We start from the raw sequence: 20,882 nt of genomic DNA, 5'->3' as shown, positions 1-20,882 counted from the left end.
CAGATCAGAAAGACAGTCTTGTTACCAAATGTAGCAGAAAAGGCAAGGTGTGAATGAACTTCCTTCTGGTGGCACTCCCTGCAGCTCAGGATTAAAGCCTAGTGAAGAGGGAATGTGTTGAAGTTCATGAGACAGTTGCCAATGGGTTGCTTTTGTATGGATAGCAGCAAATTAAGAAACAAAACAGCATTTAAAAAACAGTCTTCAATACAAAATTGGTCAACCCAATCTATATGACACACTCATTTTAATTAAACAAACTTGTTATTTTTTAAGCTGTGCTGCTATACTGAAATAGAAACAAAAAAATTTCGCTCCCCACGTCTCCTGGAAAGTAAAAGCATTGAAGCAGCTTGCAATGAGCAGGCTGCTTTCTGATTGCTGCCTGTTGGCTAGGGGAAAATGGCCATACAATCCATTTCTGTCTTTCTACTCTTCTGTGTCTGACAGTCTGGTAATAGGCTTGCACTTCATTCTTGGCTAGGAATTAGTGATCTGAATGTTTAACATTGCTCTGTATTGCTATTCCTTATTAGAATGCAAGCAAAAATTTCCCCTGTGGCTCTGAACACTTGCCGTACCTTTTGGGAAGTAGGAATGGTGTTATAGAGAAGCCGGTACTTCAAAAAGAAGGGATGAATCTCACGGCCGTCACTGTGGCTGTGGAGAACGGACATACCGTGGCCTTTCTGGGAACATCAGATGGCAAAATTCTTAAGGTAACAGACTGGACTTAAAAGACTGGAGGGTGTTTAAAACGTCACGAACTGTAGTAATAGTATACTTCTACTTTAAAAGGAAATGGGCTTTATAAGATCGCATACCAGGAACAAATTCTCTTGGAGCTTGGTGTTTTTAATTTCAAAGAAAAAACACATTATTTCTGATGTACCTCAGCTATCTGATACACAGATTGAATTAGCATCGCCTGAATGACACTTTTCCCAAAGGATTAGATACGTACTGAGAGACCTGTATAAACAGCCTTAGGTAATCTAACAGCTGCTCTAGCCTTATCTCTATTCAAGCCCATACTAGTTTAAGAGCAACTTTTCATTTCGTAGTCATCCTGGCCATTCAGTGAATAGAGATGGCAATACAAAGCCCAAGCTGGAGCTCTGCTAAATTCTGGCTGTGTGGTGTGAAGCTCAAGGGTTCATGTGTTTGTGGTGTTAAAATGTCAAGACTGCAACGCCAAACACCTTCTTTTGCTGGAAGGGGAGTGATGGTCATGTGCCACTACGTGGTTTGAAATTTGAAGCTGAAACTGTTGGTTACCATAAGGGGAGACAACAAATTTGAACACCTTCGAGTGCAAAGGCTCTGAGCTGAGAATTTTAATTTTACAGTGTTAAAATAAATCAGTATTTACAAAAAACCCGATACAAGTGTTACCTATTGTGAGCAGTGAGCAATTTCTTTTTGTGACTTTTATGCTTTGCTTGCTGCTTTTGATGCCATATACTTCAAATTGAAATGTTTTCCCTAATGTGAATTTGTGAACTTGAGTAAACACAGGATTTTCATTAGTCATAGTATCATAGAATCATTTAGGTTGGAAAAGACCCTTAAGATCATCGAATCCAACTGTTAACCTAACACTGCCAAGTCCACCACCAAACCATGTCCCTAAGCACCACATCTACATGTCCTTTAAATACCTCCAGGGATGGTGACTCGACCACTTACCTGGGCAGCCTGTTCCAGTGATTGACAATTCTTTTGGTGAAGAAATTTTTCCTAATAAGATTTGCTCTCTAGACTCTAGACCCTTCACCAACTTCATTGCCTGTCTTTGGACACGCTCCAGCACCTCAATGTCTTTCTTGTAGTGAGGGGTCCAAAACAGAACACAGTATGTGAAGTGAGGTCTCACCAGTGCTGAGCACAGTGGGACAATCACCTCCCTAGTCCTGCTGGCCACACTGTTTCTGATACAAGCCAGGATGCTGTTGGCCTTCTTGGCCACCTGGGCACACTGCCAGCTCATATTCAGCTGGCTGTTGACCAGCACCCCCAGGTCCTATTCCTCTGGGCAGCTTTCCAGCCACTCTTCCCCAAGCCTGTAGCATTGCCTGGGGTTGTTGTGACCCAAGTGCAGGACCCCCACACTGAGCCTTGTTGAATCTTGTACAATAGTTGGCCTCAGCCCATCAATCCAGCCCATCCAGATCCCTCTCCAGAGCCTTCCTACCTTCAAACAGATCAACAGTCCTGCCCAGCTTGGTGTCAGCTGCAAACTGACTGAGGGTGCACTTGATCCCCTCCTCCAGATCATTGATAAAGACATTAAACAGAACTGACCCCAATACTGAGCCCTGGGGAACACCGCCGGACTGCCAGCTGGATTTAACTCCATTCACCACAATTCTTTGGGCCTGGCCATCCAGCCAGTTTTTTACCCAGTGAAGAGTGCACCCATCCAAGCCATGAGCAGCCAGTTTCTCCAGGAGAATGTTGTGGGAAACAGTGTCAAAGGCTTTACTAAAGTCCAGGTAGACAACATCCACAGCCTTTCCCTTATTCACTAAGTGGGTGTGAGATCAGGTTAGTCAAGTAGGACCTGCCTTTCATAAACCCATTCTGACTGGGCCTGATCACCTGATTGTCCTGTACGTGCCATGTGATGGCACTCAAGATGATCTGCTCCATAACCTTCCCCAGCACCAAGGTCAGACTGACAGGCCTGTAGTTCCCCAGATCCTCTTTCCAGCCCTTCTTGTGGATAAGTGTCACATTTGATAACTTCCAGTCAACTAGGACCTCCCTGGTTAGCCAGGACTGCTGATAGATGATGGAAAGTGGCTTGGTGAGCACTTTTGCCAGCTCCCTCAGTACCTCTGGGTGGATCCCATCTGGCCCCACAGACTTGTGTGTGTCTAAGTGGTACAGCAGGTCACTAGCCATTTCCCCTTGGATTATGGAAGCTTCACTCTGCTCCCTGTCCCTGTCTTCCAGCACAGGGGGCTAGGTACCCCAAGAAGAACTGGTCTTACTATTAAAGACTGAGGCAAAGAAGGCATTAAGTACCTCAGCCTTTGTCACTATGTTTCCCCCCACATTCAATAAAGGATGTAGATTCTCCTTAGCCCTCCTTCTGTTGTTAATGTATTTATTGAAACATTTTTTATTGTCTTTTACAGCAGTAGCCAGATATAATGACATTTGAAGGGGGAAAAAGCAACATTAACCACCTTTCTTTTTTCCATGAAATAGGTGTTCCTGTCATCTACTGCAACCGAGTACAGCTCTCTTACTATTGAACTAAACAAACCTATTAAGAATGACCTGGTCCTTGACCAAACCCAAGAAAATCTGTACGTGATGACCACAGACAAGGTAACATGTCTTACTTGTGTTAAGGACCAGGTCCACTTTCACTTTCACTGCAACTTTACTTGAGATTTGTGCATTCCTTAGTTGTTCCTGGAAGTCACCCCATTCGGTGGGGCTCCCTCTGCTCTCTGTGTATGAAGACCTTTCTCAAGTCCAAGCTGATGGACTTGATTGTTGTGAGTTGAAGAACTGTTACATCCTTGATGCTTAGTGATTGGGAATAGAAATGAGTTCAGCTCTAAAGCTCTCTTACGGGATCTGTGAGAAGGATGAAGTTGAGATGTTTGGCACCTGCATGCCACAGAGTCAGGCAGCCCTAGTGCTTGGTGTGGTGTCCGTGGGGTACCGGTGGATGCAGTGGCTGGCATCAGTCCTTTTCAAGAGTACTTCAGGATTTAGGATGCTGGCAGCTGCCATAATAGCATTTACACATCTGTAAAGCCACCAGCAGTTTTTGTGAGTTTTGCTGTCAAAAACTAAGAAGCAATGGAGAGAATTACAAGTTTGGGAAATGCTTTTGTTCAAGCTTCTGCTAGAACTGAGTGAGTGCAGCAGGAAAGGTCAGACTTTGCTACAAAAAGTCCTTTGCACAGGCAGTGTCTTCTAGGTTCCCCTTCGCTGTGCTGGCAGGTGAGGCACAATGGCGAAAGGAAGGAAAAAAAGCAAGTAGGAGACAAGAGGGATGCCAGATTTCTCCTTCACCTCCAGCTGTAACCCTCTTGTGACACTTCTTTTTGTGGTGGCTGGAGCTGTCAGCCTCAAATGTGTGGTTCAGCACCTCTCCAGGACCGGGTGGGTGACAGGCTGCGACCATCTGCAGCACTGACAGTGACACGGAATGGGACATGGGAAACACTCCGGCAGCGATAACACAAGGAGAATGAGAGTGGCTGTGAAAAGGGAGTATTTGAGAATAACAGTGCGAGAAGAATGTTCTTTGTCTGTTTTATAAAAGAATTAATATAAATTCCTGCTGTGGGAATGTTGTATTCTAGCTGAAGGTTTTCAGGCTAGAAACCGCATTGGAAAAAGTGCCAGATAAGTGACTGATAAAGCATTTAATAATATGACAGTATGTGAGAGGTTACTTCTTTTTTTTTGAGTAGTTGATGTTTCTCATTTGGCTTCTGTTCAGATTTGCAACAGAACTCCAAACTTCAACGTTGTCCCCAAAAGCCTGGGCAGCCTGGCACTCTGTTTGACAAGCTGACATGTTGCTTAAAAGCCCTGAGGTCCCCACTGGGCTATGGGGTGAGCTGCTGAGCAGCGTAAGGGTTGGCAGAAACCTTGAAAGAAGACAAGTTTTCTGGTGACAATCTGCTTGAACTGATAGAATTTAGGAAGTCAACAGAATTTTTTTTTAAGAAAATTTCCAAAAATAAAAATTCATCTCTACAAACTGTTTAGAATTAGAAAGTGGCAAATTTCTGCCAAAGAAAGGATTTCAGTCTAATCTTTTCCAAGTAGCTCTCATAGACACTGCAGTTTCTGAATAATGCGAATAATAGTTTTCTTTTACAAAACCTGTTCAGCTTAAATATGAATAAAGTTGGGAGCTCTGTAATGGCATTACATTACTGTCATCTCCAGGAGTTAATTACAATGAGCAGTCCCACCCCCTTTTAGAAGCAGATAGACAGGAGGAGAATGGAGGCCTTTGGAGCTGGGAAAAACGAAGCGACATAAGCAAAGGGAGAAGAATAAATGCTGAAACGTGCACTTCTGGGTTAAACACGGCTGGGAGATGTGGGAATAGAGATATCAGAACCCTGCCCTGGGAGTTAAAATGGTTTAGAGTTATTTTAAATAAGGTAAACAATAAAGGGCAGGCTAGCTGTGCTGATAGGCGTGCTTAATGCTAAGCTACCTGGCAGATGCAGCCTGCCTCAGCATTTGGAAATTAATTGCTTGGGCTCTGTAAGTACTTGAGCAAAGTGAAAGTGATGATATGGCGGGTGATAATGTGAAGCAGCCTTTGAAAAGAAATCAGATTGAGAGAAATACAGGGGAGAACAGGTTAAGAGCCGTAGTGAGAAATAAGTGCTTGCTTTCCTCTTTCACTTCTCCTCCCCCTTCTCCTCCCAGCTTCTGCAGTCAATAGTAGTGGGAGGCTTGGAGAAAAAGCTTTCAAAAATCAGCGCCCTCCTCCCTGCTCTGCTCCTAGATCTTGAGCAGAGAGCAGGAGAACCCCCTTGCAGCTTCCTGGGGGACTTGGAAAGGACTGTGCCACCCCTGCTATGCTCACGCTGGTTCGTTAGAAGTGAACATTGCTGGTGGGATCCCAGGTTCCTTATGGTACGTACCATACTGCGAGGGAAGTGGAAGCCTGTGGCAGTCACTTTACCATGGTCACTGGCTTGTTTGCTTGTTTTAGCTTTTACCACTCTCTTTGATTAAGAGTGCCAATTAGAAAATCTCTAAAATTAGTTTCTCTTCATTTTGAAGCTGGCTGTAAATGGACCTGCCTTTTTTTTTTTTTTTTAAATCCATTAAGTTTACATAAAACTTGCAGAGATGGCAATCTCTAGGGCTTGTTTCTGCCTGCCAGAATTATGAAATAAATACTTTGTCATAAAAAAGCCATTCACTGGATATTAAATTACTCATGGGTACCAGTTAGTGAAACAGAATGCCAGTAACTCAGCTCCAGTTAGGTAAGAACGTGTGGAAGAGAGAATGCATGAAAGGTAAACCTCTGTATTAATAAACGCAAGAAAACTACCCAATATTGACGTTTTGCTTAACTGAGTCAGACTGAACTCTCCAAATGTGAAAGGCCAAACTCAGACTTTCAAAGTAGCTTTGTAATTGCCAGTTGTTTTAAATGAAAGCATAAGGTAGAAAAAAATAAAGCTTACATCTCAGAGTTACTGTTGCTAGACTTTGTGCACTCTTTAAAAGTAAAACATAGTTATCGACAGGAAGACGTATGTCCCGTTCTCCTCTTGCATCATTTCAGCAGCAAAACTAAAAGAGATGGTTGTGTGCTGGCTCCTTTTTCTGTGCACCAAAGAAAAAGACAAAATTGTTTATTCTCAGCACCAAAGGAAATCAAAACCAGAAGTCGTATATTTACTGGGGGACTGAGACATGAGAACTGATGATGCTCTTTTCCCTGCTGCTTCCTGTCATAATTATTTCCACTTTCTTTGTGAATGTACTGCATGGTGGAGGGTTATGCACGGATATGTGCAGTAACTCAAAGCGCCTTGGCTCTCTCATGCTTGCAAACTTTCTGAGATGCCTTCTGGCTAGAAGTGCCACTGACGGTCACGTTTCCAACCGATTTCATCTCTGTGCTAGCGATATGGAGGGGAGGATATTTTGTTTAAAAAAATGATCTAGCCAGTACCAGGATAGTCTTTTGAAAGTATCTGTCCTGCAGTAGATGTTTGTTGAATTCAGAGAACAGTTCATGCAGTTGCTGTTCTGCAGTGGCTGCTGTAATGTGGATTTCCAGAAGTAATGCAACTGGAGGGACTGCAAAACTCAATTTTTGGAGACTTGTTCACGATTCTTGATTATAATAAAGTCCTGCGTTACTTTGGCAAGAGATTAAAGAATATTGGAGAGAAAAAGAGCAGAAAAAGTGTGTGAATTTAGACGTTTTTAAGGGGGGAGGGGATAACCACACTCTGGTTTTGTATGGATTTTCTTAAAATCAAACTGAGCTCTGATCATGATAATACAGGGTCAAGTCTTCTGCTGCCACAGGCAATGGCACCATACAGTCCTGTCCACAAATGTTCCCATCTCCTTGTGCCTTCTTCAGATCCCTTACGGTTTGCCTTACTTTCGGTTCTCCAGGTGCATCGGCTACCTGTGCAGGACTGCCACAAATATTCGGACTGTGAGAAGTGTACACAAGCAAGGGATCCGTACTGCGGCTGGTGCGTGAGAGAGGGCAGGTGAGTGCTGCCAGTGTTTTCTCAGGTGCAGGCAGTGGAATAGCTCAGATTTTGACATGTGCTCTGGGTTACTGCTCAACGTAGTGATCCCAGTTTTTTGCACTCAGCCTTTATGCTCCTGATAGTGATTTAATTTTATCAGGCAGACATTGATATCAGTCTTCTGTGCGCACAAATAAGTCCCTGTTGACTTCTGCAGATTTGATTAGTTTGGGAAAATACATAGATTTCTGCTGGTGCTGAAAATCAGTATACATCTTCTAACTGCATGTTTTATCACTCTCTGAACTGTACGGTCAAATGTTCTCCCAGAAATTAAGAGTACTCCCTAAAATTAAAATTCAGAAAATACAGGATATATTTAAGTAGAGCAGGAAAGTGTAAAACAGAGCATAAAAGAAAAAACTTCACATCTGAAATAATATATATAGCTCAAATGCTGGTTTTATATAAACATCATCTATCAAGACGTGTAGCTACACTGAACCCTCACCTAACTGTAGGAGAGTAGAAAGTGGCATTTGGCTGACTATCTGCAGAGGTTAACTGAATTAATATTCAAACACATGTAAAATAGAACAGCACTGAACAGCTCTGGAATGTCTCTTCTTTGCACTCTTCATTGATTGGAGTGGCGAGAGGAAAGAGCAGTCCTGCAGCTCTCTTTTTGACTACTAAGTTAATTAACCCCTTGGCATGAGCGGTTGGGAATTCGTGATTCTAAGTACTTGCTGTTGGAACAAAGGGGCTATTTAATTATAGTATGGAGATGAATTTCAGGCTTCTAGCTTCCTGTCTGAAAATGTGAACTATCACATTACCTATCAGCCTGATGTGTAGCATAATATGGAGCACTGCAGAGAAACTTATGCGGCGCATGCAGGTTTATGTAATATACTGTAACTCTTCCAGCCTGGGTTTCAGTTGCTGTGGATGAAACCTGGGGATTTGGAATATACACCTCGAACTCCTCCTGGGCTGCTGCGAGTTGAGGGCCGTGTCATATATCATACAAAAGGCAATTTTTCCTAGATTTCCCTTCAGGTTTCTGATATGACCACTGACCTCAATATCTCGAAGTATTAGTGGTCTCTGAGAACAGGCAAACATGATTTTTTGCATTTGCTAGTATTTATTTCCAATGAGGGGGAAAAAAAAAGTGTTTAATTTCTAATGCTTTTCTCATCTGCAGCAAATTGTGTCTCATGATCACACACAGCACCTAATGGTATGGTTAGGGATATGTTATATGAACATAGACTCTGTATGTAAATGATATCTTTAAGGATAGGGTTGACAGAACTGTGCAGCAACTGCACTGTGTTAAAGCCTGTGAGAGTTAATAGTCTTCTGCTACAGCAGCCGGAGATCCTACAGCATTTTCTCCTAAGCTTTAGACAGAATGGAAAGAATACGCATGAGACTGTCCCCACATACACTTCATCAAGCTTTTGTAGCCACATATGCAGCTTCTGCACTGGAACATCTCTTCTTTCTGTCCTTCTTGTACATGAGCTGGGAAAATCTCCCAATATTTTTGGTGAGGCTGCACAACTGCTGTTGTCTTCCCATAATGGTAACGATGCCCTGGCAGAGAGAGGTCTTATATAGTGGCAGGAGTTAATGAAAACATTCACTACAAAAGTAACATTTCTAGTGCTACTGTTTCACAGGAGCTCTCCCCAAGCCTCTGTGCCCCCAGCAATACTCCTCTATTGCCCTTGTACTGTCATGCCTTGGGTGTCGCTTTGCTGGCAACACATAGCTGTCTGCCACTTGACCTGCAGAAGAACTAGACTGTACCCGCTCATTCAGGAGTTTGTTATATATTACAGTGAAGATTAATCAGCCTAATTTCAGATGATGGCTTCTGTGCTAAATATTAGTGCCTCTGTATGGGTTTGGGTTGTCTAATCCAAGGTGGTGTCCAAAATATTATAGGTATATGTTTCCCCACTTGCTTTTGACATCTCAAATCATCAACACTTATTCTATTGAAAGTTCTCTATTAGCAACCTGAATAGTCAATATTAAAGCAAATTCCCAGTTATCTTATGTTGTAATTTCAGTCTCTACTTCTGAGATTGTTGTGTAGTTCAGAGAAAGCAGACTCCAGCTGTAATATTGCTTCGCTTTGGTTTTTGTTCCTGTTCTGTCAGGTGCACAAAGAAGGCTGACTGTGAAACGGCTGATAAGGAGAACCACTGGCTGTGGAGTCCAAGTGGCACATGCATGACTGTCATTAGTGCAAACCCTCTGAATATGAGTCGCAAAAACCCTAAGAAGGTATGACAAGAAAGTGCTTTCCCTACATGTTCTTAAAGCACACTGATGTGACTACCAGGAAGATTAATATCTGCATTTCTTTATGCACAGTGGTGACTAGGAATAGTCGCCAATAGTGTTTTGGGTATCTCGGTCTCTGGCATTTCTCTTGCCTGCTTGGTTTTGCAGGTTGCAGTTCATGTTTTCTTCTAAGAAATGCTCTTTTTGACCTTCTCTGTAAACCAAAATGATGCGCTAGTATGGGTGATAAAGCACTTATCTGAATATTATGAGAGTGTTGCACAATGTTGTATAACCCATAAAAAGTAATTGATAGCGGAGATTTCATGCTGCCATTTCAGCTTACTTGAGCATAAACTTAAGTAAGCAGCGAAGCCATAAGCTGTTGCTTTAAAATCAGCAGTGGATTTGCCTACACAGCGAAGTCTGGGTACATGGAGGAGGTAAATTGAACTTGCAGAATGACTCTGTGGCAACAAAACTGAGTGTTCAGAGTGTGACCAGAGTGTCATAGCTTGCCCTAACTCCAAATAGAGCATGCCATTGCAGACTGAGGGCTTCCTGGGGGTGCTCAGCAAGTAAAATCAGTAAAATGGCTTTTAATCCCTCTTAATCAGAACAAAAGAGACTTTTATTCAAGTTAGTTTAATTCCATTCCTAAATGATGTAAGCAGCATCGTGTTAAAGCCATTTCTATGTTGAATAAAAACGTTAGTAGAGTGTAACTAGTCCACTTAAAATCCACACCTTCTCTTAGTTCAGATCTTGTCAACTTATGTTGACGAGTGTCTGGTGTCTCACATCAGCATCTGAGGCCAAAATACCTAAAAACCAAAACCAAACCCAAATGAACAGCTACATGCTGCCTGTACCATCACTAATGCCACTGTCTCCTCATGATTCCTTTACTCACCAAAAACTATTGCAGCTCATAACATAGTGGACCGGTTTCAGTGTGAAAGGGATGATTGTCATTTCTACAGGCAATACAAAATGGAAAAAGTTAGACTGTGTAATTAACACACCTGAAGCATTAAACCAAGGACAACATCCAAAATTTCTTTTCAATTTTTTCGTCTTCCCTTGCTAAGTTTTCCAATTTTATTTTCCTTTTAGTTTCTCACATGTAGCCTGTATTGATAATTTCCTTGAGGAGGTTAAGATATCACCATGACTCTTTCAGAAACCTTTTTTCAGCAGTAATGATAGATCTCTGTGTGTACTTTGAGTCTTGAGGAAGGCACTTTTCTGTTCAGCCCTTTGAAACTCCAGCTTTTCCAGCCCATCCAGCCTCGGTTTCATTATTCACTAGTAACACCTAAGGTTAATGTAATTTTAATTAAGTTTGTCAGGATTTAAGTGTTAACTACTCTGTTTACTGTTGCTGAACTGGATGCTGAGGACAAGAATAAAAGACTCTGGGTGTGTCTGTACAGACATTTTTGTTCTGATCTAATGTATTGACAGGCCAAGAGGGTTTTGTACCAGCCTAATTCAACATAGACCCAGCCTGGAAAAATTGGTAGAGATATAAGAAGAAAAGATTAGCAGATGGGAAGACATAAAAATTGGAAAGGAGAACCATCTTCTGTGATACTAGCCAAAATATCACTAGCCAAAAACAAAAGAGCAGTTGAAATTCTATGGCCACAAATCTTACTGGGTCTCGGTTTGCTTCTTTTAAATATTTTACCCTTTTAAAATTTTGTTTCCAGGTGGAACTGACTGTAAGTCCATTGCCAACGTTGAACAAGAGTGACCAGGTTTTGTGTACATTTGGTGAAACAAGCCATTACGCTCAATTAAAAGAAGGGGTTATTATCTGTGATCCACCTGATGTAATTCCTCCAACACCAAAAGGCCAAGGTAAAGAAATATTGCTACCCTCCATGTATAATAAGAGGAAAGAACATAGCCGGCTGCTTCTTATGTGATGCTCTTACATGAGCTGCATACAAGTTTTTTTTTCCTCTTCCAGTCCCTTTCCCCAAATAGTCTATTGCTGAACTCTGTCCATTCGTACATTTTAAAAAAAAAAGTTTGCTTAAACTTTTTCCATTGCTGTATTTACAAGCTGTAGCATTCCCAGTGTTTCTACCAGGAACCTGAAACAGGAGCTTGGCAGAGGCATAGACATGGAGCCCGAGAGGTGCTATTCTGTGTCCCAAACAAACAAACCCCAGCTTCTCTAATCTTACCCTAATCACTCCCAAGTTGTGGGGCCAGAGGAGCCACATATGCGCTTCAGATGTGAAGTTTTTCGTCTCTGATGTCTTAGTTTTGCTCTAGTCAGCTGTAGTTCAGTGGCTTGTTTTCTGTTCCGTGTCACAAGGCTGTCCTTTCTCTCATAAAGCTTTCTGCCTTTTCTACTATGTGCCCTCCAGCTTCTGCAATAGTAAGTCCAGTGGAAAAATATATGATCGTATAATTACAGGCTGTATCATTGTTCTGAACCACTGATTATATGCTTAAGGTCTGTTACTAACCATAATTCTTGTGCTATTTCCTAGATGGTGCTTTATTCATGCTTTAAGTTCATACATCTTGATGCATAAAACATGGAATAAAACTAATTACACAGCACTGTTTCTTATGTATCAAGTTTAAAAAACAAAAAACAAAAACAAAAAACCCAACACAAACCAAAATGGGTGCTCTTGCAGAAGTACCCCTGAGGATAACTCTTTTATATGTATCATAACAGCCATGAACTGTCAGAGCAGTACATGGAAGCACTTAAGATAAATTTTAATTCTCCAGTTTTAGTTGTAGGAAGAGTAATGATGTTAAAATCTCACTCTTAAATTTTAAACTCGCTGGGGTGTGTCACAGTATCAGATTGTGCTAAGTGTTAAAGCAGCACTCAGTTACTTAGGGCCAATTCACATTCCTTAAATATTTTGTAAAGCTGGACATAAAGCGACCGGGTTGGTAAACATGACCTCTTGATGTATTCCAGCATAAAATATGAGACTAGAAGCCTGCCAGGCATTGCATTAGAGTAACTGTGTGACCTAGAAATAATACACCTCTCTGAGTTGGTTGCATGGGGTTCCATCTGAAAGGATGCTCAAAAGTAATATAGAGATGCTCAGAAACTTGACAGACACTTCAGCAGAAGGCAGATGGTTATGAACACAGGCAGTGGTTCCTGGCAGCATGTGACAAAAGTCCTGAGCCATCCACTTACTGTTAAGTAACCCTACTGAGTTTGGGAAAGTCTGTGTTACTTTAGTTGTGGTTCATTCCAAAGGGAATAGGACATTTCTAGAGAGGAAGGATGCTTTTTCATAGTCCCATTGTTAGGAAATCCCCTGGCATTCCTACCAATCTGAAATATTCAAGGGGACCCTGTGCAGGCAAAGGTGACTTCAAGCCAAGCATCCTTTTTGAAGAACCTGCTCAAGGAAAGCAGAGTTTGAAATTGCCCAATAGGTTGTGAAATAGCTTGTCACAAGGGCTTAATGATTTCTGCAAAAGGTATTTCAGACAGCTTCGCTAAGGAAAGCACCCATTTCTGAAGATAGATTTTCTGCTTTTAGTTTAGTAATGATCCAGACAAGAAGTACATTTGTGGAGAAATCATGTACAACAAACTGAAGATCACAAATGCCCGTGGTAACGTAGCATTGCAGGCACCATTGGGCATTAACCACAAAGATCCCTTACTTTAATTCACATGACGATGACAGTTTTAATCCACAAATGAAACAAGTAATTTTACATGCAGACATATTCATATTTAAGAAAATGTTTTATTTACAATGACTGTTCTCATGCCAGTTTTCATCTGTGTTCAATTATCTCCTTATTCAGTTTTCCTTATTCTTCTAGACTCTTTAAAATTCTAGCATGATGAGAGCATGCTGAGAAAAACTTCCATAAAACAAAGCTATTCTGTAATTTCGCTTATTCCCTTTATCTTATCTCTGCTTTTCTTCTGACAGCTATGTGCTAAAAAATTTGCAAAGCTTAAAAAGACAAAACAGAGCTTATAGATCTGAAGTATAACAGGTCATGAGATCCAGAGTGTCAACAGTATAGATAAATATTTGCTTATGTCCTGTAAAATAATAAAAGTATTATCATTAGTATCATTCAGCTCAAGAGCTAAAGAATTCAACAACCACTTAGATTTTTTTTTTTCTTTTGTGATAGATCATGTTTCAGTTCCACTTCAGTTAACCTTTGGAAATAACAAGATATTTTTTGCATCACATACTTACCCTTTTTATGACTGTGAAGAAGCAATGAATCTTTTTGAAAATCAGCCGTAAGTATTTCAGCTTCTTAACTTAGGTGTTCAGATCCTGTAGCATGGTGTTTCAGGTAACTGACAGTTGAGTTACTCAATCATTTCATAATGAAGCCTTTGGAAATCTCAAAATTTGCCAGTGTCAGTCCTTTTCCTTACATTTTAGTGGAACTGAAAAATGGTTGAAGGGCACCAGGTAAGCTGGTAACATAAACCACATGGAATGTGGAATATTCATGACGTATCATTAAAGGCCAGTTCATTGGATTGCTATTGCAGGTGAGCTCTGTGGACATCTGCTTCCCTACTCGTTCCTTCAAATGTTAGATTGGTGCTTTGGGTTGCAGTGCATTCAAATTGGATGATCAAAGCTGGTTCTGCCCCCATCATCGGCCCTGCTCAAGATGTTGCTGAGCCAGTGCGGGCACAGCCCACTCAAGCCCCACTTTGTTCCATCTTAGGTAGGAAGGCTGATCAAGATCATTTCCAGTCCTCTCAGACTTGATCTCAAAGTTCGTGTGAGATGCTGTGGATTTCTGATCCTCGTTCAAATATTTAAGGGAGAAAATAGCTTTTTGGGGTTCTTGAACTGTTCTTACTATGAAGTTTTCAGCTGAATATAGTAAGGACACTGTAACAGATTGATCTACCCTCCATGAATAAAGATAGAATTTCATGTACTTTTTTGTCAATGGGGGAAAAAGCCTGACAGTTTGTCATGACTATCATGTTATATTTGTAGATGCTATTCCTGTGCAAGCAATAGATGGAATTGCCAGTGGGACTGGAAGAGACATATCTGTGAAGAGTCCTCTTCAATAGAGGATGTGATTAAACAAAATATGGTAATGTTTAAAAATAAGATTATTAGATTTTTATTAGAACATAAATATTTTCTTTGCTTTTCTCTTGTATCAGATGGTTGAATTAGGGATTTAAAATTTATTCTAAAGTTAACTCCAGAAGTGTAGCTATTTTTTTTTAGTGACAGTGCGGGGGTGGGAATTTAAGGGTGCGATTGAGGAGGGGCAGTGAGACTGATGAACTCCTGAAAGGATATTTTTGTTCTTTTTACTATTTTGCTTCAATGGGAGGAACAGGATTTCAAGGCTGGGAAAGATAATCACCCACAGCTTTGACATATGCTGCAGTCATTTTTAGCATGTCTAATTTGAAAGGGTGTAATCAAATCTGTCACTGTATTTTAAGCATGAAGTTCTTCAGAACAATCATTCCATTGTCCGAAGGCCATTGGAGCTTGTTGTGATAAGACTTTTTATTTGGAATAACATATAAAATGTTTCTCTCCCCAGGAAGAACAATGCCCGCAGTTTCTAAACCCTAACCCTCCAATAATACCTATGGAGTACCGAACAACGGTGTATTTTGAGGGAAGATATCTAGCTTATTATCAGGTAAGCAGATTAATTCAAAGCTAGCTGTCATTTGAATTCCACTTAAACTGCAGCCACACCCCTAAACTAAAGCATTAGTTTGTGTTCCTTGGAGAACCTGCTCGTAATTGTTTTTAAAGAAGGAAAAGAGCTACACATTCAAGTTTGTTGTAATATTGGTTACTGTGGTAGAATCATCACCATGACAGAATCAGAGCTGGAGAAAAGATTTTAACTACTAGATGTGTTTGGGGTTTTTTTAAAGACTGGAAGTTGGACCTATTGAAACACTTAACAAATATTTTTCATCTAATGAAATGAGAGGAGATTTAGGAATTGTGAATGTTTGGTATCTTTTTTCTAATTAAATACTCACTTTTTTTTGATTCGAGAATGACATCACTTGGTGTGCTTAATTCATTTTTCACTTTTCAAACAAAAAAATGCACTCAGAAATTAAATGTTTCTTAGTTTGGATAAAGCAGTCTTTTCCTTTTTCTTTTTCTTTTTTTTTTTTTGATGTGTTTGTTTGACCATCAAACCAGAAGATCAGGTATTTTCTCAGCTGTAGCAAAGGCTTCTCTTTCTCAGTACTTGCTTCCAGAAAATAAATTACAAAGCTTCTTAGAAGCCAGAGTTTGACTCCAAGCTTTTTAATTGTTTTATAATCTAGACAATGCATAAAATGTTACTGTTTGTTTGATAAAAATGAAGCTTAAAAACCACTTCTTAGTTCTTAGTTTTGTGCTTAGTTTCTATTGTTTGTTTCTGTGTTGTCTTTGTGTAGATGCAAATTGATGATAGATACGCTGGAGATGGCATCAATTGCTTTAACTACCAGCCATCTATCAAGGGAAAGAAGGCTCTTGTTTTTTGAGGGTTTTTTTTTCTTTGCCAAATTGAAGTACTGTATAGCTTACGAAGTCCTTCTATCACCTCTACTACACCTGCCAAGGGATGGAAAGAGTAAACAGGTCTGAAGAGTAACAATACAAGAAGGGTATTCAGAGAAGGGTAAAAAACAACCCATAAGCACTACAATCATATGAACACCTTGCTGTGTATCATTACACTATACGTATATCAACCATGCTATACAGATGTGTTCAAAAATGAATATTTTTGCTTGAAGACCTTTAAAATATATGTAAACAAAGAAAAGCAATTTGGTGAGTTTGATCTGTTGTCTGAGATGCCAGAATTGGTCCCTGGTAGGTGTGCAAGATGTGCAACACAACACTTGACCTAAAGGCCCCAGCTCTCTCTGCTAAAAATGGCAAAGTAGTCCAGAGAATTTACTCACATTTCTTTTGTTTAGCATTGTGAAGAGCTGTTTTTCTGCACAAGAGGAAAATCTTTCCCTGCTCCCTTGATATAAGGGGAAGAGCCCATTCTCTCTCGAGAACAAATTCAGGACAGATGCATAATCTAGATGTGCTGAATTTGACTTCTAGAGGACCCTTTTCCTGCACGGAGGAGAAACAGCAGCAGGAACTCAAAAACTCCTTCATCTAGCTTATCATTCTGTGAACAAGCACTTTAATCTTTCTGAACTACAAGTAGAGAAAAGGGAGTGAAAATGCTTCTGCCCTTTCTTTTTCTTTCTGTGAGGTATCAATTACATTTAACAAAGGCAGACACATCCTGTGGATTGAATGCTTTGTCATGGGTAGCAGTGTTTAACAGTTTGCCTACAGACCGGACCTAGTATGCATTTATTTAACTTGGAACTGGGAAGGCTTACAAGGAATTCAAGTTTCCCTAAGAAGATGAATGCATAGGCCCTAGGCTGGAAAAATGCTGGAGAGCAATGCGTGTCAAATGATGTCAGAATAATTTTTCTTAGGTGAGGGCCATGTGGGAACATCATCTCTGTCATGGGAGCAGCCCCATATATCCTGGTACAGAGCTGCATTTTTAAGCCAAAATAATAAGGCCTTCAGTGCCAGGACTTGAATAGGCACACACAGTGACTACAGCTGTATACACAGACCTCTAAGTATATGTGAAAACAGACAAGTAAGGCGTGAAATAGTTGTAATTGTGCAGGCACTCATGCCTGTGGGGTCATGCTCTCTGAAGCAATAACTTCAGTTACTAAAAGTTCATTTGAGTAAGGGCATAACTTATACTCAGCCTTTGGTAAGCATCTCATGGAGGGCAGGGTAGCTCAGGAGAAGCCATGGATGGATATTTTATAGGTGTTGGCCCGCAGCCCAAAGGCAAAATAGCATGTGGCTTCTCATGTGGAATGATTTTGCCACAGGATGTGCTGGGCATTACAGTGTGTTTGGAGGTAGCAGTCATGCAGCTATGAGCTTTATTTATTTAAATAAATGAAATTTATTTAAATTTATTTATTTAAAGGTCTTCATTGATTAGAACGTTGGTATATATCCATTTTCCTCCTGTTTTCCTTGCCTAAATTCTTGCTTAGAAAAGTTGATCAGCAAGAATGAATATTCTGTTGTCAGTTTGAACTACTAGCTCTATTATCTTGGTTTAATCTGTGCTTTGCTTTAAAGGGTGATGCAGAACCTACCTAATTATGGGTAACTAAGTGCACTAGCCAATATCATGCATATAAGCATCTCTGTAGGTGGAGAGTAGCAGTGAAGGTTTGGGATTACCCAGTGAGTGGGAGATATGGACAGCTTCTAAAACTGCTATTGCAGAACTGACAGTGAAAGAATATGCTCACATTTTTTGTATGCGCCTCTTTAACTTGCAAACATTTACAGTACAATTAATAAATCTCCTCGTGAGGGCTTCTGTTGGAGGGAAATAGACTAAAAGAGGAGAAGCTATTGGCTGGTTTTCTGCCCCTCCTTCCTCTGAAAGAATTTCAGTAGGAAGGAGAAGTAAATCCAAGCTGTCATCATTCTCTTGGGAATAGCCTCATCCAGGACAGGCAGGTAAGAGGAAAGTTTAGTACTGATCAGTCAGATTGTGTGAAACTTCTGAGAGGCATTCTCCAGCTGAGTCCTTGAAAGATTGGCACAGTAGAAGAGACAGATGTACCAGCATCATAATAAGCTTATTAGCCCTCCAAAGATTTTCATTAAAAATAATTTCCCGTTTGGATTTGTCTTTGTCGTGTGTCTGATGTGTAACCCACTTCCCAATGTCTGCTATATGTCTCTTCTTGCACCCGGACTGCTGAACGTGAGCTCGGTGGCCTTCTGCTCGAGAGCCTGGTGTTAGCAACTCCTGATTTCAGTTTGCTCCAGGTGACAGCTGTCATGCACACCAAAGCTCCCCTCCTCTCCCCGCACCTTCTGTTAAGCATGTGGGAAAGCCTTATGCAGCAGCAGCAGCAGCAGAATTTGGACACTTTTGAAAAATACATGATATACTGAAATGTGGAGTAGGGAAAGCGAGGCAGCATTCCTCAGAAAAGAGATTTGTAAGGTGCTTTAAAACTTGAAGTATGTAGACGTTTTGTGTAAAGGAGAATGGGCTGTAAAACTTTCAGAAAAGGCTTTTCAGAGCTCAGTCAGTAGCTTATTGTCTATATGCAGCTTCTAAGAAGGAAGAAGTAAAAGGTCTGTTCCCCTCTATAACGTAAACCTCCCAGAGACTGTAATCAGGCCCTTTACCTGGTTAAACAGTGTCCTTCTCAGCCCCAAACCTGGGCTCTTGTGTCTGCTATCCAACCTGTCAGTGAAGGTGCAATAGGAAAAGGTTTCCACTGCACTGAGTAGATAAACCTAGTGGCCCATGAGTCACCAGTGATTCTAGCATTGAAGGAGTAGCTGCAAATAAATAGGATAAGATCCTCATACGTGAGGCGTAGATGACAGCAGGAGACAACTTACTAATCCTTGGAGCAGGAGAGAGGAATCACGTAACTATTATTTTTTTGCCGTGTACTCCAAGACCCAAGCGATTCTGGACAAAAGCAGGGACTAGTTCTTTATATCCACAGAAGGCATCAAAGCAAAGTTCTTATGAAGCCAATCCTATCCTGGGCTGCATCTAAAGAAGTGTGGCCAGGAGGTCAAGGGAGGTGATTCTCCCCTGTACTCTGCTCTCGCAAGACCCTACCTGGAGTACTGCACCCAGCTCTTCGATCCCCAGTACACGAAAGACATGGACTTGTTGGAGCAAGTCCAGAGGAGGGCCACAAAGCTGATCAGAGGACTGGAGCACCTCTCCTACAAAGACAGGCTGAGAGAGTTGGGGTTGTTCAGCCTGGAGAAGAGAAGGCTCCGGGGAGACCTTTTTGCTGCCTCTCAACATATAAAGGGGGCTTATAAGAAATTTGGAGAGAGACTTTTTACCAAGGCTGGTGGTGACAGGACAAGGGACAACGGTTTTAAAGTGAAAGAGGTTAGGTTTCGATTGGCTATAAGGAAGAAATTGTTTTTCTATGAGGGTGGTGAGGCACTGGAACGGGTTGCCCAGAGAAGTTGTGGATGCCCCATCATTGGAAGTGTTCAAGGCCAGATTGGATGGGGCTTTGAGCAACCTGATGTAGTGAAAGATGTCCCTGCCCATGGCAGGGGGGTTGAACTAGATGATCTTTGAGGGTCCCTTCCAACCCAAGATATTCTGTGATTCTAAAAAGGTGAAGGTAATCTTGTCCCCCAGTGGGCTCTGATTTCCTAAGTCTTTCCCAACAATACTACCTGAAAATATCCTTGCTACTTATTTCTTTCTCTGGTTCTTCTGGCAAAGCTGTTTGCACAGCTGTGCTGTGGGCCAGAGCAGGAGAATGACCCAGCACAGAAACAGTGTCATGGGGTGATGCGTTTGGTTTTTAGCCAGCTCAGCTCCTTGATTGAATCACAGAACAACTGAGCTGAGAGTTTTGCCAGTGTGGCACAGATCGGTATGTGCTGCAGCCTAAAGGCAGGAATGAATGGATTTAGGGCTAGAGAAGAGAGGGGGAAGAAGGTGTCTAGGAGGCAAGAATACCCTTAGCTAGTGCTGCCATCAAAGACTGTCCTGTGAAAACACAGCTGGAGTCATGGTGAGGCAAGAGAAACAAAGCCAGTAAGGTATGAGAGATGTGCATTCCAGTTTCCCGTGTAATTCTTGGATTCCTGTTCTGCCCAGGATCCCTACAGAGAAAACCTTAAAGGGCAGAATTCACACAGCTCTGTTAATAACACATCTGATGTGTGAAGCCATCCAGTATTCACATCTCTTGGCTCTTTGTAATTGTTCCCTGAAATGGAGTGCTAGGTAGGTTCTTGCTTTATTTGTACTGCTGTAGTGCTTCCACCTTTAACGGCTGTTGGAAGGGTGCAGCAAAGCAGCAGATTGTGCCAGCCCGACGTTTCACTAGCTTTGTTTTCAGGAGATGACTTTAACTGATTAGCCTTCTCCATTTGGTCTTATTGTTTCCAGTGCTGAACAGGATATTGCCTGGTGATATTTTATTACGCCTGGTGATGCTGTACAAATTTTAAGCTGAACTTTTCTCTTTCATAGGATAAAAGATTTGTGGTTGGAAACAGCCAATTTGAATTTGAAGCTCCTGTTGATGAATCAGATGGACAATTTTCATTCATGAGTAAAGAGGTAAATGCAAAGATATGATTCACCTACCAAATATATTCAGTTCATATAGTTCCAGTGTCCACATGTGTCCAGAAATATAGGGGTAATATTGGTTTCCCTCAGAGAAGAAAGTCACCTCTGATGGAGATTCTCCTTTGGTAGTAGCAGTCAAAGAAAGCAACATTGGCTCAGAGC

General features: G+C 41.2%; 1 protein-coding gene across 8 annotated transcripts in view; it reads left to right on the top strand.

Moving 5' to 3' along the window:
• PLXNB2 (plexin B2) overlaps positions 1-20,882 on the top strand; it is a 257,382-nt gene that overhangs the window by 179,151 nt on the left and 57,349 nt on the right. For all 8 annotated transcript variants that reach the window (XM_054834250.1, XM_054834267.1, XM_054834306.1 and 5 more), the window contains 9 exons: positions 537-719; positions 3,217-3,339; positions 7,144-7,244; positions 9,404-9,530; positions 11,246-11,396; positions 13,689-13,803; positions 14,528-14,630; positions 15,099-15,200; positions 20,619-20,708. In XM_054834250.1, coding sequence (XP_054690225.1) covers positions 537-719; positions 3,217-3,339; positions 7,144-7,244; positions 9,404-9,530; positions 11,246-11,396; positions 13,689-13,803; positions 14,528-14,630; positions 15,099-15,200; positions 20,619-20,708 — 1,095 coding nt within the window. The remainder of the gene's footprint in view (positions 1-536; positions 720-3,216; positions 3,340-7,143; positions 7,245-9,403; positions 9,531-11,245; positions 11,397-13,688; positions 13,804-14,527; positions 14,631-15,098; positions 15,201-20,618; positions 20,709-20,882) is intronic.

Source organism: Grus americana, chromosome 1, assembly GCF_028858705.1.
Source record: "Grus americana isolate bGruAme1 chromosome 1, bGruAme1.mat, whole genome shotgun sequence".
NCBI classification, from domain to species: Eukaryota; Metazoa; Chordata; class Aves; order Gruiformes; family Gruidae; genus Grus; species Grus americana.
Note: the sequence above shows the minus strand (reverse complement) of the source record. Positions and strands in the feature narration are given on the sequence as shown.